Source organism: Epargyreus clarus, unplaced genomic scaffold (assembly GCF_041222505.1).
Source record: "Epargyreus clarus isolate Ecla_fem2 unplaced genomic scaffold, WU_Ecla_fem_2.2 ptg000022l, whole genome shotgun sequence".
In the NCBI taxonomy this organism is placed as follows: Eukaryota; Metazoa; Arthropoda; class Insecta; order Lepidoptera; family Hesperiidae; genus Epargyreus; species Epargyreus clarus.
The window spans coordinates 508,483-526,099 of record NW_027332229.1 but is presented as its reverse complement, the minus strand read 5'-3'; the positions used below and the strand labels follow the sequence as shown (position 1 = coordinate 526,099).

At 37.0% G+C, this 17,617-nt stretch overlaps 2 protein-coding genes and 1 non-coding gene across 13 annotated transcripts in view; all 3 read right to left on the bottom strand.

The window, feature by feature from the left end:
• LOC140751235 (uncharacterized) overlaps positions 1 to 17,617 on the bottom strand; it is a 92,619-nt gene that overhangs the window by 21,020 nt on the left and 53,982 nt on the right. For 9 of the 10 annotated variants that reach the window (XM_073085111.1, XM_073085108.1, XM_073085109.1 and 6 more), the window contains one exon: positions 685 to 845. In XM_073085111.1, coding sequence (XP_072941212.1) covers positions 685 to 845 — 161 coding nt within the window. Of the gene's footprint in view, positions 1 to 684; positions 846 to 15,252; positions 15,488 to 16,143; positions 16,301 to 17,617 lie in introns of those variants that run through there. The other variant, XM_073085116.1, reaches the window with a different exon arrangement.
• On the bottom strand, positions 2,975 to 10,845 carry LOC140751238 (uncharacterized). 2 transcript variants are annotated; one of them, XM_073085125.1, is made up of 8 exons: positions 10,666 to 10,841; positions 10,342 to 10,557; positions 9,191 to 9,373; positions 7,390 to 7,578; positions 5,744 to 5,935; positions 4,035 to 4,119; positions 3,757 to 3,816; positions 2,975 to 3,332 (listed from the first exon to the last, which is right to left on the bottom strand). In XM_073085125.1, the coding sequence occupies exons 1-8, from the start codon at positions 10,671 to 10,673 to the stop codon at positions 2,994 to 2,996; spliced, it is 1,272 nt and encodes a 423-aa protein (XP_072941226.1). In that variant the 5' UTR covers positions 10,674 to 10,841; the 3' UTR covers positions 2,975 to 2,993. The 2 variants fall into 2 exon arrangements, with proteins under 2 accessions (XP_072941226.1, XP_072941227.1); XM_073085126.1 differs by lacking the exon at positions 3,757 to 3,816 and having other exon boundaries at positions 10,666 to 10,845.
• TRNAG-GCC (transfer RNA glycine (anticodon GCC)) lies at positions 13,796 to 13,866 on the bottom strand. Its single transcript has one exon. It is a non-coding gene; the product is annotated as a tRNA-Gly (tRNA).

The window sequence follows — 17,617 nt, the reverse complement described above, 5'->3', positions numbered from 1 at the left end:
TTTACATAACAAATAAATAATTATTTCAAATATTTTAGGGACATTTTGGCACGGAGACGTGGCAAAACTTTTTTACGCAACTATTTCAATTCTCAAAACTGGGTACATTTTCTTGTCAGGAGTGAGTAATCTTTACTAATCTATGGTTACCAGTAAAAGTAAAGGCAAAGATTCAACTATAGTTTATTGTAATCAATCCCTTTGGATTAAAATATTCTGAGTTAGTCGGATTAAAGTAGAAAATGAGTATGCAGTCCACACGATGGTAAGTTGTCACTGCAGCCAAGGAAAACTGTATCCAGCATCATAAGGTGGTATTTTGAAGGTGGGAGAACCCTTTTGCGGTTCGACTCCGGCAGCATCACCGCCACACTTATTTCTGCCTCATAACAGCAGTGTTGAGCGCTGCTCTAGTTTAGAGGGAGACATACTTTTCCGAGGCGTTCCATCTTAGTCCTCGAGGCGCATCTGGCCGACCTCAGGTAGGAATATCTAATCCTATCCGGGGTTGATTACATATGTCCATGGGCAGTAGCCACTAACAATCAGGTGGACTGCATGCTCGTCTACTACTCCTATATTATAAAAAAATCGCTGGACATACATAAAAATATACGCGACGAATAGATAACCTCTCTTCCTTTGGGAAGTCGGTTAAAAATAAAAAAAGTATAGAATACATACCAGTATCTTCGGGTGGACCTCCTTGATGTGAGCAGTGAGGCAGCTCTGTGTCATGGGCACGGTGGCGTTGCACATGTCGCAGCTCGCTCGCCCATTGCGGTCCTTAGTGAACAGCTTGTTCACCTCAGACACCGGCACCACGTAGTCGGAGTCGTCGTCGTCTGTTGTAAACATATTGATTTTATTAGCTATAATCATAGATAAGTATAGATATCAATCAATGATACTATGCCGATCTGCGCAGTCAAGTGGTGCAAAAATACGAAATGGGAGGAAAAAGTACGGACAAATACCGTTTTATTTGTAAATGCTCTAAAAACTACATTTTTTTTAATTTCCAACACGAAAATAGATGACAGTGACAATTTTAATTGTCAAAATTGGTACATTTTTTTATTAGGAGTGAGTAATCTTTACTAATCTATGTCTATGACTGCTTAAAATTATTATTAATGTGTTATAATAAGTCTCAAGACTTTTCTTTCAGTTAAGAATATAAAAAGTGCCGTATAAACGACTTGTGATTTATGATTTTTCACGCGAAAACTATTTATTCTAGTCATTCTATTTGACTCGTGATGTCTAAGGATGAATTTGGTGGCCTACAGGCCCTAGGGCACAGTACAAATATATATCCTTATATTGTGCCTAGAGCAAAGAAAGAGGTGTAAGCTTCATCAACAACTCTTGATCGAAGTTTAATTATTTTCTAAATAAAATAAAGTGCTATATCAGTTCTTTCAACAATTTATTGCGGGAAATATTATTTAACAAATAAGTTACCTACGTAAAATGTATATAAGTAAATAGTTACATGAAAGTGTTGTCGCTAAATTGAGATAAGACTGAAAATAAACTAAATTGCCGATTCGTCGAAATTATTTGTGGAGGTCCCTAGGCAATAGTTACGTCTGCAAATACTCCAAATCTAGCCCTGGTGACGTCATTGCGCTAGGTAACATAGTAACGACACTGGATTTTGTTAATATTTATGTAATACTTATGGTAAGTTTGAATATGGTATGAATACGACGTACGAATTATGGTAATTTGGATATGACCCTTACATCAGTTTACTTATTCGACGGAAATATAAATAGGGCATGACCCAACAAATTTCGTACTTATGGACCATATAAATAACTACTAATATAATCTATCAATGAAAATATAATCTAAATATATATAACTCAAAGGTGACTGACTGACGTAGTGATCTATCAACGCACAGCCCAAACCACTGGACGGATCGGGCTGAAATTTGGCAGGCAGGTAGATGTTATGACGTAGGCATCCGCTAAGAAAGGATTTTGATCAATTCTACCCCCAAGGGGATAAAATAGGGGATGAAAATATTACTTCGTAACGCGAGCAAAGCCGCGGGCAAAAGCTCGTCAAATATACGATAGCGCCCAAAAATGACGTTTTATGCATTTGCATATGCAAATATGCAATTTCATGTAATCCGATGTCTAGTTATGAATAATAAACGTATGACTTGTTCCTTACATGTTATACGTAACACAGATATTACGATACCGTTGGTCCCTGTAGTTCCAGGACTAGAATAGGGCTACGGTATCCCCTGCCTGTCGTAAGAGGCGACTAAAAGGGGGCTTCTGGGGTCGTGGGTGGCAAGAGTGGTAGCTCGAACCGCCCGGAGAGCGGCCCCGGGAAGGACGGCGGTATGTGTGGTCGCATACCGTCGTACACACCAGACGGTGTGGCGAGCGTCACGGTCACCTGGGCGGAGCCCGACGGGGCAACGCGCTAAGAGGACTCCGGTTGCGTTCCTCTGGAGATCCCGGAGTCCTCTACGCAGCGCCGAGGACAGCCACCGCGGGGGTCTTAGTACGGTAAGAATCCCACATAATCCCGTGCCGTTCCCACGGCATACCCACCTTTTGAAGGTTTCCCCCTCATAAAATTACCGACCCGCGCGGCGGAGCGGTCACCATGCCGGTTTGACGCGCGAAGGGTCCCGGGTTCGATCCCCGGCCAGACAGTTATCTAAATGATGAATTTAGATTTCTGTTTCTGGGTCTGGGTGTTTGTGTATTTGTCTATGTCTGTGTTCATAGCACCCACACACAGGGAATCCTAGTGTGCGGCTGTGAGTGTAGAAAGCGTTTATTATTTATTATAGAGAAAAAAAAATAACGATACCGTACTTAAGTGGTATTTCTGACTGAGGATTCAGTAGAAAAAAATTATCTGAGTTACCAAAGTGTATAACGTAGTCTTCATAATATCGGTCAGTTTTACCCTTGGAAATAAATAAAACAACACATTTTTTACATTCAATTTCGTCATTTAATAATTTCACATCCATTCACATCCAATTCGCTGATCACAACTTTAACCACCTCTGTGGTCTCCACGGTTTTCATATCCAAATCATTTTCCCCCTTGTGTTTATCACAAGATATTTGGGCCTCTAAAATTTGTTTAACGAAATCCATTTGTAGTTTCTTCGACACATTATCGGGTAGCTGTTCTAGCAGTGACGTCACGTAGTTCGCGAAGTGGTAGAGGTGGGAGCGAGGCCTCTCGGAGCTAGGCCTCCGTCTTCTGACTTGGTACTGTTCTTTGAAATTGTCCTCAAAGTCGTCGTTACTATCGAAGTATTCTTCATGCATTTGTGCGATCTGAAAATTTTCATTATTATTAAGGATTTTAAGGGCAGATTATTCAAGATTTTTATTATTTTAGTTAGAATGGCAGTAATTGGAAAATTAAGATCTTTGGCAGCCAAAAAATGGCGTTAAGCCACATTGGGCGTGGTCTGAATTTGGATGGGTGACCGAATAATTAATTTTTCCATATTTTGTTACTGTTGCCGCTAATTCTGACACAAGAAAAATAAAAAAAACGTTAAACAAACAAAAAAAATAAAAGTCCCGTCAAAATCGGTTCAGCCATTTCAGAGATTAGCCAGAACAAACAGACAGACAGACAGACAAAAATTGTAAAAAAATGTTATTTTGGTGTATGTACCGTATAGTAAAAAGCGGTTATTTCAATATTAAAAACAGACACTCCAATTTTATTTATATGTACAGATGATAATACCTCTTCATCCTCTTCTTCTTTCTGTATCTTTATGTACAGAGGATCCGCTTTGGAACTCTTCTGAAAATAATCAAGTGCATTTATATAACTTGGTTAACCTGCTACCTGAGAATTCTTTAAAGAAAGTTTTCAAAGTTATGTGAAGTCTACCAATACGCACTTGGCCAGCGCGGTGGACTATGGCCTAATCCTTCTCATTCTGAGAGGAGACCCGTGCCCAGCAGTGGGACAGTGATGGGTTGATAATGACTACAACCTTACCAACTTCATGTACTCACTTTGACCTTGGGGTCTCTTGACAAATGGTCCTTTATTATAATCTTTCTTTTTATATGTTTAAACGGCTTGTGAAACCACGTTGACCTGCGGAGAAATACTTGTATGTAATATTGATTATATAACATTTTCATTATGTACTCGTAATTTTAAAGTTTCTTTTTTAATTTTTATTTACCATAAATAAAAATTAAAAAAAAAACTTGTACCATATGTACTATACATTTGATAATACTGGGGCTTTTGCCAGATCCAAGGGTGTGGTAAGGGAGACTTATCTGAGACTTCCCCACTTAGTTTTTTTTATAAGAGTAGCAGACGAGCATGCAGTCCACCTGATGGTAAGTGGTTACTGCCGCCCATGGACATCTGTAATCAACCCCAGATAGGATTAGATACCTGAGGTCGGCCACAGATGCGCCGCTAACCCTGAGGACTAAGCTGGACCGCCTCGGAAAAGTATGTCTCCCTTACCACACCCTTCAAAACGGAACACAGCAACGCCTAACACTGCTGTTATTAGGCAGAAATAGGTGTGGCCAATTTTAAATATGAAGCTGATCGTATCTGGGGTCGATTACAGATGTTCATGCGCGGCAGTAGCCACTTACCATCAGGTGGACTACATGCTCGTCTGATTTTCTATTATTAAAAAAAAATCCAATTTGAATTTATGTGAATTAATAGGGGTCGATTTTTAGACCCCCTCGGCCTTAAAAGTCAGTTTTCGCATAAATGGATCTTCGATGGAATTTCGACCTTTAGTAATATGAATATCGATCATTTTTATCAAATCATGTATTATTTTTATCAAAAATTGGGTTATTTTTTCAACTATGAATTGGCTGTGCAAGAGTCAGATGAACGAATCTACAAAAAAAAAAAAAAATAGTTTTTTTCACAAAACGGTTCACAATGTAGTCCTCTAATGAAATTGCAAAACGACGTAACGCTATTCAACATGTCACAGGTTCCAAAACAACTAAATAACATAAGAACCACTTTCGATTGAACCCGAATAATGTATTATGAGTACCGTTAAATTAGTTTTAATTATCATGTTAGGGAACGTACCCATACTATGTGATCTATTTTTTAATATTTTTTGACCCGTCCCCCCTCCGGTGACCACCCGTAGTATATGCTAAGACCCCTCCCCCCCTCCTCAAATTGTTACGTAGTATTGCGAATGTGATTTTTTTGTGAAACAGCCGATCGTGCAACGGCATTATTGTATACGCCTGTAGCACGGATTCTCGTCGACTTGCTTGACAACTTCACTCAACTGCAAACTGACAAACAGTTTTCATTCAATCAGTTGATGCGTCGACATATGTGCGTCAGTACCACCCATTAAACACTCCGCCATATTCAAATATAGCAAAAAAGCGTTAGATTTCTCTCGATGAATTCGACTACGTGACAAAAATATAAGCCCCCCCCCCCAACCCTGTGATTCGGCGTAATAAAGACCTTCCTCCCCCCCTAAATGGGTCACGTAGTATGGGTATGTTCCCTTATCTGTTAGACCTATAAGAACTTCTTGCAAAAAAATACCTTTTTTAATCAAAGAATATTGTTCGCAATATCTTACATTGCGATTTTCACACTATTTTTGCTCTCCTGTAAAATTGACAAAACTGACAACGTTCATCTGACTCCTACACCGGGAATTCCTCTAAAACACATCAAAATTTATGAAATTCCTTACTGAGGATCATTCTTATCTAGTTTGCTCTCGTCAGCGTGATATCTCTGCACGTGTTTGAGCAGGTTGGACACGTTGGTCCTGTACGAGCAGAGCGTGTCGCACGTGTTGCAGGCCGCCAGCCGCAGCCGCGGGTCGCGCACCGTGAAGTGCTCCCACGCGGGGTTCCAGCGCCGCCGCTTGCGGGACTCGCATCTGCGACGGAACGGGATTTCGACTGTTTTTCTAATTTTCCAAGTGACCAAAAAAAACAAAACACGATTTCGATTTAAACGGACTCATATTGTACTCCCTATATGACAAATAACGCGTGCACAAACACACACCAACACTCACACACGCACACACTCTCGTATACAAATTAACACACGCACACACACAATAAACAATCGTATAAAATTAACACACACACAGGCACGCACGATAAACACACTTATACTAGGGGTGTGCGAATAATTCGAACTTACGAATTATTCGTTCCGAATCGAATATTAGTATTCGATTCGAAACTCGAATCGAATAATTCGAAAATTCGAATTATTCGAAAGTTCCCGAATAATTCGAAAAATTTCGAATAATTCGAAAATTTTCGAATAATTCGAAATTTTCGAATAATTCGAAAATTTTCGAATAATCCGAAAATTTTTGAATAATTCGAATTTTTTCAGGGTTTCTTATTTTCAATTATGGCATGAACTAGGGAAAAGTTGAAAAAAATTTTTTTCACAAAATGGCGACTGCTTGAATAAAAAAATTGATTTTGTACTTTTTTTTTTACTTTTTCGAATTTTTTAAAAATAGTAAAAATTGAAATTTGGGGATGATCCTATTCTTGTAATGTTAATAAATAACAATTGTATTGTATTGGTAAAAATATTGATTGCCTTTTTTTACGGCACTTCAAAAAATTACCTGAAATTCATGCTTCTGGACTAGAATACCCCCTTAATTCGCGAATTATTCGAAAACTTTCGAATTATTCGAAATTTTTACGAATTATTCGAAATTTTTCGAATTATTCGAAGAATTTCGAATAATTCGAAAATTCGAATTATTCGATTCGAATTTCGAATCGAATATTGATATTCGATTCGATTCGATTCGAACGATATTCGCACACCCCTAACTTATACAAATTAACACACACGCACGCAATAAACACACTTGCATAAATATTAAAACACACACACGCGCTACAAACTCGCATCTGCGTCGGAACGGGTATTCGACTGTTTTTCTAATTTTCCAAGTGACCAGAAATATAAAAACGCGATTTCGAAAGACACAGGACACTCATATTGTACTCTCTATGTAACGAATATATGTGTGTGTGTGAGTTTTGTGTGCGTTACACATTAAAAAACGCGCACACCTACACATACACACCAACAAACACACACATATACACTATACATTAAAGACCTCTCATACACACACGCACGTCCACAAGCATGGACACATAAACAAACACACCAAATCACACGCACACATACACATGCACGCAACAACGTACGCACACAAAAACTAACATATACGTATCAAATCTTACTCATAAAACGCTCATCCACGCACAAACACACACACTGACACGCACGAACGTCACGACACTCGCATCCAACACGTCCTATAAACTACACCAGCACACTTACCTGGTCACCCCGGCCTCTCCATCTCCGTTGTCCACCGCCACGCGGTGATGGTCCACCAGGTGCGACATGAGCCCCTCCGCGCTCTCGTACGAGCACAGCTCCTCGCAGAAGTTGCACTGCGCGAGACACGATCCTGTGTCCTTTATCGTGAAGTGGTCCCACGCGGAACCCACGCCCTTCGAGTTCACCCTAAAAATGTATATATACTAAGACGGGCACGAAAGACTGAAGAGATGAGGGACAAAGGTTCAAATATTTTTTTTTTTTTTTTTTTTTTTTAACTCCTTGTATCCTGCAATCTGCCTCTCAAGGCATTTAGCTGGAGGTTATGTGGTTACTAGTAGGCATGCATGGTTTACGCCCAGTGGCGCACCCATTTATAAGTGAATCCTTGTAGGCAATTTCTAAGAAGGGAGAAGGTCCTGGGGAGCTCTCCTTTTGATGCGCTTAAAGGTGTGTGTGGACTTCATTAGCTCACTGGCAAGCACATTGGGGTGTCTCTTTATACGTTGAGAGTATGATTTGAGTTTAGTTGTAACATCCTCCTTTACAGTTGTTATTTTTAGGTCTCTGTGTAGTTGGGAGTTTGTGATGTACCATGGGGCACTAGTCACCATGCGAAGCATTTTTGATTGGAAACGTTGTAATATGTTCAAATGTGTGTTTGCTGCAGTACCCCACAGTTCGGATCCATATGACCATATTGGTTTTAATATGGCCCTGTAAAGGAGTAGTTTGTTGCTTAGAGACAGCTTTGATTGTGTAAGGAGCCAATAAAGCTTGCGCAGATGTGTACTCAGAGCCTTTCTCTTGGTAAAAATGTGCTTCCTCCATGTTAGGCGTCTATCCAGGTGAATTCCCAAGTAGCGCGCGTCGTCCGACTGGGGAATTGTTATACCGTTGAACACAACCGGGGGACATGTTGCATGTCTGAGAGAAAAAGTTACTTGAACCGATTTCGTTTCGTTGGCTTTTATTCTCCAGTCCCTTAGCCAGGCCGAAACCTCATCTAGACCTCTTTGCAGCATAGCTGATGCAGCCACAGGACTGGCATGAGATGCAATTAGTGCGGTGTTATCAGCGAATGTCCCCAAGAGGACCCCATCTGTGGTCGGTAAGTCAAAAGTGTATATTAGGTATAAGATAGGACCCATTACGCTGCCTTGAGGGACGCCCGCCTTGATTTCTCGAAGATTAGATCTGGCTTCTCCCTTGGTTCAAATATCATCATCAACCCATTACTGTCCCTCTGCTGGGCACGTGTCTTCTCTCAGAATGAGAAGGATTAGGCCATAGTCCACCGCGCTGGCCAAGTGCGTATTGGTAGACTTCACACACCATCCAGATCATTATTTTTTATAAAATATCTCAAGTGGGCATGTTTCTTCACGATGTTTTCTTCGACTTATAGTTAGCAAGTGATAATTAATTTTTAATATGCATATAACATTAAAAAATCAGAGGTGCCTGGAAGTAGAACCTCGGACCCCTGGATCAAGAGGTCCGATCAGTTAATATATACACCAAATAAAACTAAAATGGAAGCAACCTTTACAAATAATTAAGTTATTCATTGTTTTAGTAAGGACCGTTGATGAATTTGTGTCAATCATATGCAAAGGTTATTTCCTTGATGTGGGGTCAATCACATACCGACTAAACTGTTGAATAGGTATTCAAATAGTTTTATGCTCCGCCCACATGCTTGTCGAACATGTCCATAGGCGGCAATGACTACTTTCCATCAGGTAGCACGTCTGCCTAATTATTAAGTAACTATAAAAAAATAGTTAATACTCACAAGTTACTAAGTTCCTGCTCGAACTGTATATTTCCATCCAACAACTTTATTGTGGTGATATTGTGGACTTTGGTCATATGCTCCATCACCTCATTCGTGTCTTGACACGCAAAGGACTTCTGGCAGAGTAGGCAGAGCGACTCCTCCTCATCTTTGGTATCGTCCTCCAGGACTTTGAGGGCTCTAAAACAGTTAAAACTCGTTACATAAGGGCAAGCTTAGTGTGCTGAGAGAGACATACTTTTCTGAGGCAATCTAGCTAAGTCACTTGTACCTACGTACAGTCTATATCTATCACACTATTAAGACAAATCTATAAATCTATTCTTTGGTAAGCCGTATAAAATGTATTCTATCTCCCCTTCGAGACTAAAAATTACTACTCTGCTAATCTGAAGGTAATGTATGTAATATAACCAGGAAATTAAACCAGATGTATCAAACCACACACCACCCACATATTTCTAGTAAAGCAGTTCTTGCTTCGGTGGAAGGCTGAGGATTCTGGCCGACTTAGAAATGAGACGGTCATCTCATTTCTCAATAGTAACAACTAACACATCAGTGATCAGCATCAGACCCTGGAGGGTTACTACCATCTCTTAAAACAATATTTAAATCATACTTATACTTTTTTTGCAGGAAATTTAACTTTTTAAACAAAATATGACAATTTCAGTTGGTTTTATACATTGGATAAGCAAAAAATTAAAAGGGTTTAAGTTTGTTCAACAGTGTATGACAGAATATTTTACTGTTTTAAGGAGGAAATAAAACTTTACTGAACTATGATGGTTTTTAAAAGACTGTGGTAGGCCCCCTGGTATATATGGAGTAGATTAGAGACGTCCAGTGACCGCAGTGACGCCTTACCATTAAGTGGACTAGCTTCTTTACTATTTGAATCTTATAAGAATAAACAATGAATAAACAGCATGGATATTTTTTGTAATAAACACAACAATATTATAAATGCATACAAAATGTTTAGTGCGTTCACGTCCGCTTATTGCTTATAATATTAAGATATTTAGCAGGCCATAACTTCCATGAGAACAGTTAATTCAAGAAAAAACCGTTCAGTTTTACGAAAATCAAAAATTGAATAACGAAATAATTTCAAGACCAAAATAATAATAAACAGTACTTACCCCTCATCCTCAGATGGCGATCCATTCTTAGCTTTACTTCCACAGCCCTTTTCAAGTATTTGGTGCGCCGACCGAACATGTTTCATTAAATTCGTTATACTTGTTCTGTACGAGAACAATTCGTGACAAATATTACATTTCGCGGTAAATGTCGTCGCATCAACCACTTCGAAATAATCCCACGATTTGGATCTTCGTTTATTATACACAGTATCGCTATTGGGAGAATAATATGGAATAAATCACATAAATAGTAAATAAAGTTTCCCGCCAAGTCAATATGCATAGACAATCAAACAAAAATATCAAAATATTGTGGTATACCTGGACATATTATAGATATTACCGATATTGGTGCTTGATATTTAATATAATGGCATATTTCGTTGCCAAACGAACCGATACCCTACTCGGCAGCCATTTTGTATCGTCCGATGTCAACGTCAAATACGAAACGATTAGATAGCGGATAGATATGAATATCAGTGTTCCTAGTTTAAGACTTACGGCTTTTTAAATTAAAAGTCTATCAAATAATATTATTTTACTTATTTAAAACGATAAATTAAATGAGAAAGAGTTATTAAGACAAGTAAGAAAGAGTTCTATAATTTATTATGTCGTTTCGTGTGGAAATATATTTTCGATTTCGATATAATAACAATATTTTCGATGATATTATTTTGATATCCCATACACAGCGGTAAAATATTGTAAACCATGTTGTATTGTATGTGTCTGTGGATAACCCAAAGCCGAGTAAAAGTCAAACGTAAACAAATAGTAATTGCAGATGACGCTAGTCTCGCATTTACGACAGTCACGCCATCTTAACGATATTCAAAGAGTAATGAGTATCCTGCAAGGTGTATTCAAATAAATGTTTAACCGAGTTCATTTTTTAACAATAAAAGTACATAAAATACATACTCAATATAGTATATAGCTGAATGAAGTTAATAAAAACATTGTATGACAGAGCCACAACGCTTATTCAGTTTCATAAAATGATGATGATTACAACAAATAATTACATATTGTTCATTACATAAAACAATGAATTATGACATAATTACAAGGTAGTTAAAATTATAATTGTATCATAAATATATGTATGAATATTACGAGTGTACATATGAGTTTACATTTGAAAATGTCTGGTGGCTTACAAAATTCGTATTCAAAAATAAATCAAATGATTCATCGCATCCGGTTTATAATGAAGTCGAGTCGTCACAATTAATAATTATCTTTAAATATAAATAGTTCTACTTGAATGTCACCTTTTGTTCCTAACCTCCTCAATTTAAATAGCATTGAAATAGAAAAATCCCGCGCGTATCAATTTACGGGCAACATTGTATCGTACAATATAGCAGATATCATAGATATACTACTAATAGTAGTATATGGATGGCAGATATTTAGACATACTTATTATTAATTTACTTTTCAAGCACATTAAAATAAGTAATAACATTAATTATTCACACGTATTTCGTACAAGGGTATTGTAATTTCGTCACGTCGAATTACGAGATTACACACGACCTATCATTATAATACGAGTAGGTACATCCGCATGCGTCATAGCGCGTCATTGGAACTCATTCGTCACGAAAAAATGACTACGTAACACGGAATTTCCTTTGTAGTACGTTTGTTAATTTTAATGCCATGTTGTAATGTCTTGACAAATCAGTTATATTTAGTAATTTTTTTGTCAGCTTTGCAATTTTAGGAAAGAAATATCGTCAACGTGACGTAAATATACGTATTTTTAAGTAACTTATTTGGACATTTGGCGATAGTACAAGTCTTTTTTTTTATAATATAAGTGTAACAGACGAGCAAGCAGTCAACTTATTATAACTTTTCAGTGTATTATAACTTTTAATTATGTATTTTTTAAGCAATCAGGTTTTTTGTTTTAATAATAATCTATATAGGTAATATATAAGTGAATGTGGTTTGAAGGTGGTAGAACCCTTTGTGGTTAGAGTCCGGCGGCACCACCGCTACTCCTATTTTTGCCTAATAACAGCAGTGTTAGGCGCTGCTGTGTTTCATTTTGTAGGGTGTGGTAAGGGAGACATACTTTTTCGAAGCATTCCAGCTTATTCCTCAGGGGTAGCGGCGCATCTGTGGCCGATCTCAGGTAGGAATATCTAATCCTATCGGGGTTCTAATATCTAATCTATAGGGGTTGATCCTGTCCATGGGCGGCATTAGCCACTTACAATCAGGTGGACTGCGTGCTCGTCTGCTACTTCTAAATTATATAAAAAAATGAATGTTGGTCTCTATTATATATCCTTTACAGAATCGTAAATTATGCATTTGATCTTGTGATGAGCTTAAGCAAAGTTGATGTGTATGAGCCCACGAAGTTTTCCGAGTTTTCGACAGATGGCGCCACTACCATTCCAATGAATTTCAAATTTAAAAAATATTGTATTAATTAAATATTATTTTTTCTTCATCTTTAAAATTGTCAACGGTACAACAGTTAAGTATGGTTATATAATGGTTTTTAAAAACGCGGACGAAGCCGCGGGTGCCACTACTTACTAATAAAAACAAAAAATCATTTATTTTAAGATATTAACAAAAGATAATTACATTTTATGGAAAACTGATGATAATTTACAAAAAAATTGACAGCTACCAAATAAATAAAACAATGCCGGTTGCAAAACCGAAAGTGAAATATTTTGTCTCTGACTATCGCAATAAAAATATTTAATTTCAGAATTGATGTATATTTTTGGTTAAAAAACATATACAGTGAAACCTGGTTAAGTGAGACATCAAGGGACCTGCAATGTCGTTTCACTTATAGAGGTATTCCACTTACCCAGTGTCTCAGATATACATACAGAGTAGATTTTGGCACATTAAATTCGGCACAAACTTCTTCACGTGTCTTCCCACTTTCATAAACGGATATTAACTTCAGTTTTTCACGTAATGATAACGATTGTAGCTTTCGTTTTGACATTTTTCAAATAAACTTCTGTATGATAGTAAAGCGAAACTAAAACTGAAGGTAATTGAAGCTGTACAAAATTTTGAAGCTGTACAAAATTTTGAAGCTGTACAAAATTCAAAATTTGTACTTACGTACTTGGAATTACGTGTGGAATTTGTGGGTAGAATAAGAATGAGTAAACAAACAATGTTATCTCAGTTACAGAGGTTTATGCATATAAAATTTACTCGCTGTCTCAGTTATAGAGGTAACTATGATGATAAATCGAAAGAACAAATCCCAGATATAGAGGTTTACCTCGTCCCACTAACAGAGGTAATTCAGTGCCAAAGTGTTGGGACCTCAGCATGAGTTCCAGTTATGGAGGTTTCTCACTTATCCAGGTCCCACTTAACCAAGTTTCACTGTATTTGAAAAAAAATGTGTCCAATATTAAAAAAAACATAACACACGTTTTTGATATGCATCGGCCGGGAATCGAACCCGGGCCGCCCGCGTGGCAGGCGAGCATTCTACCACTGAACCACCGATGCTACACGTGATGTGACTAAATTTAGGTATATATTTAATACTGGTTTCTACACAAATATACCTTTATTTTAAAAGTAATAGAACATTTTTATTTTTGGTCCACTCAGAGGACGCTTTTGTGTTCAAGGTACATCTAGGAAAGCTAAAATTTTTTAGAGGTACACCACAAATTAATAATTAGTTTTTAAGTAATATTAATCAACATTTATTGACACCAAAGAATTACATGAACGAAACAAAACGCCTCGCTCGGGCGCTCGCTTGATTTATGTAGGTATTTTACATACCCTTACTAAACACAAAACCCGTATCCTTACTAATATTATAAATCCGAAAGTAACTGTCTGTCTGTCTGGTTGTCTCTTCTTCACGACTTAACCACTGAACCGATTTTAATGAATTTTTGTACAAAGATAGTATGAGACCCGAGAAAGGACATAGGATAGTTTTTATCCCGGAAATCCCACGGGAACTAGGGATGGCAATCTAAGATCGATTAATCGGAGAATCGATCTTTTGGACCAAAAAAGTCGATTATTTTAATCGATATTAGTAAGGACTGAATCGTAAACTATGCATTTGATCAAGTGATGATCTTTAGCAATGTTGTCCATAAGCCCACGAAGGTTTCAGAGTTGGTACGACCAATTTTCGCCAGATGGCGCCACTGCCATTCCAATGAAGGTACGAATTTTCAGTTTTATGTATGTGAGTACGTCATATTATTTTCTTTTAAACGCGGGCGTAGCCGCGGGCATAAACTAGTAATTTTATAAGATAACCTTATTTTTCCGCACACCAACTAATGATCACGGTACACCAATGTGGCGCGGTACACACTATGCCGAACACTGGTTTAGGGCTATGTAACTACATAACATCCGAAGTCTTTTACAAGATTTGTGTTAATAATTAAATTTTAAATATAAACAATTGAAAATTGCGAGTCGAACTCGCACACGCTACCACCAATTTTTCATTTATTATTTATTTTTTGTATTCCTTATAATAGCAATCATCGAAGTAAAATGCACCGTAAAATTTTGAACCATCTATAACGGCTAAAGAGTTAATGCGATAAACGCCGAAAAACTGTAGTTTCTTGTATGGCGACCCCTATCTTTTAAAGCTTTATTTAAGCTTATTTTAATATTATTTAGTAAATTTGAAGTTGGTAGAACCCGTGGTTCGACTCCGGCGGCACCACCGCCACACATATTTCTGCCTAAACAGCTGTGTTAAGCGTTATATGGGGTTATCTATGGGGGTTGATTACAGATGTCCATGGGCGGTAGTAGACACTTACCATCAGCTGGAATGCATGCTCGTCTGCTACTCCTATATTATAATAGCATACACAAAATAACAATAAATATTAACATACGAACCAATAAATCGTTCCGGTGATGATTCGTCTTTCGCCTTATTACTTTGTGTGACGTCATTCCGCAAACCGTGTTGTTTATTCAAATGTTTTGTCAAATTCCCCACCGAACTTTTGTAGTTCAACAGCTTTTTGCATATAGAACACTCGGCGGAAAAATTCCCTTTGTCGTAAAAGTATTTCCAAGTGATACTTGTCATTTTTGGCGCCATGATTATCTCACAAAGTCGAATTTTCGTCTTCAAATCAATAGGTTAGATAAAATTTAATTATATAATTCTAGGATGAACACAAGTAGTTTTGTTGCTCAATCATAGATTAGTAAAGAAACTTCGCCGCCTTGAAATTGAATGAAGCCACAAACGGCTTATTGGTAAGTTCTTTTTTTGAATTCTTGACAAATAAAAACATATTTAGAGAAAATTTACGAATAAATAACTAATACTGCGTAATTTACATAATAAATAAATAATTATTTCAAATATTTTAAGGAAATTTTAGCACGGAGACGTGGCAATACTTTTTTACGCAACTATTTCAATTGTCAAAACTGGTTACATTTTCTTGTTAGGAGTGAGAGTAATCTATACTAATTTATGTGCTCAAGATGTAAATTAATATTTATATCAATACACTTTACATAACAAATATAACGACGTATCAAATAGAAATGCCACGTCCTAAATTATTTATATATTTACATTTTTACATTCATAACTAGATGGCGTTAGTAGCAATTACAGCAGAAAATATTTAACGACATCCGAACACTATATAGCATTGCATTTTATTATACTGGTATGCATTTAAAATTGGAAACTGTGTTAGGTCGTACCTAATCCCGAATATATTGGATTAGGTTCGAAATACTATGAATACATAACCTAACAAATACCTATTCCCTGACATCAAGTATTCGTAACACTGTTAATTTATTAATGATTCACTTCACTATATCACTAAAATATCCACTATTCTTTGAATATTACCGAATTAGTTTTTAAGTGCGTCTACGTTTGTAATAAAATAGCAACAATTCGATATATTTCTATGTATACCGCGTCCATTAGACTGCATACTATCCGTGCTGATGTTGTGCTGGTAGGCGTGAGCACGAATTCACCCGAAACTTGCCGATTGTTGCCGAGTTATCATCTGTCTCTATCTTTTACGGCGACAACACATTCCTAAGCGCCGTAATAATTTCAGTCCATTTTTCTACCTAATATTAATATCTAATACTAATATTTCAGCTCGATTTCGCGTAATAGGTAATTTTATACGCGTTTTGAATGTAATTTAACCATAGAAATAATTATCACGATCACCGTCTACTTTTTATAGCGAAGGTAAAGGTATTTAATACCCTTGAGAGTTGTAAAGGTTTAAACACACAACACATTATCATACTTATCATGACTTACAAATTTTACTAATATCAATTTTTGTGGATATTATTACTTTATTCATAATATTATTACGAGATAAAATAAAACTTGCGTATAAGTATTTCAAACATATATATTACATAATTCTTGTTATATTAAAAACTCTTTGGTGCATTAAAATTTTGCGTTCCTTTTCATATACATATTTGTTTGTTTGATTTCGATTTTTTTTTTATTTATATAATACTCCTATATTCGTATATATATAGTCCATCTGACATCGGTAAGTGGCTACTGCCGACCATGGACATTTGTAATGAACCCCAGGTAGGAATAGATATTCCTGCCTGAGGTCGGCCACAGATGCGCCGCTACCCCTGAGGACTAAGCTGGAACGCCTCAGAAAAGTATGTCTCCCTTACCCTTCAAACCAGAAGACAACAGCGTTTAAGACTGCTGTTATGAGGCAGAAATAAATGTGACGGTGGTGCCGCAGGTCGCAGTCGAATCACAAAGGGTTCAAATCACCGTGAATCACCTTCAAACCACATTCACTTATATATTACCTATATAGATTATTATTAACCTGATTGCTTAAAAATATACAATTTAAAGTTATCATAGACTTATCTAACGGCATCTCAAATTTTATTATATATGAAACCTACCGTACTCCTCCGAAACGGCTTTTCACCAAATTTTATATGCATATTCCGTAGGTCTGAGAATCGGCTACTATCTATTTTTATACCCCTAAGTGATAAGGGTTGTTCACCCTTAACATTTATTTATTTATATGGCAACAACGTTTTCTGGGTCAGCTAGTATTATATAAAAAATGTGTATGAGCCCACGAAGGTTTCCGAGTTTTCGACAGATGGCGCCACTATCATTCCAATGAAGTTCATATTTTGCCGTAACAGTAAAAAATATTTTATTAAATAAATATTAATGTTTCTTCATCTTTAAAATTGTCAACGG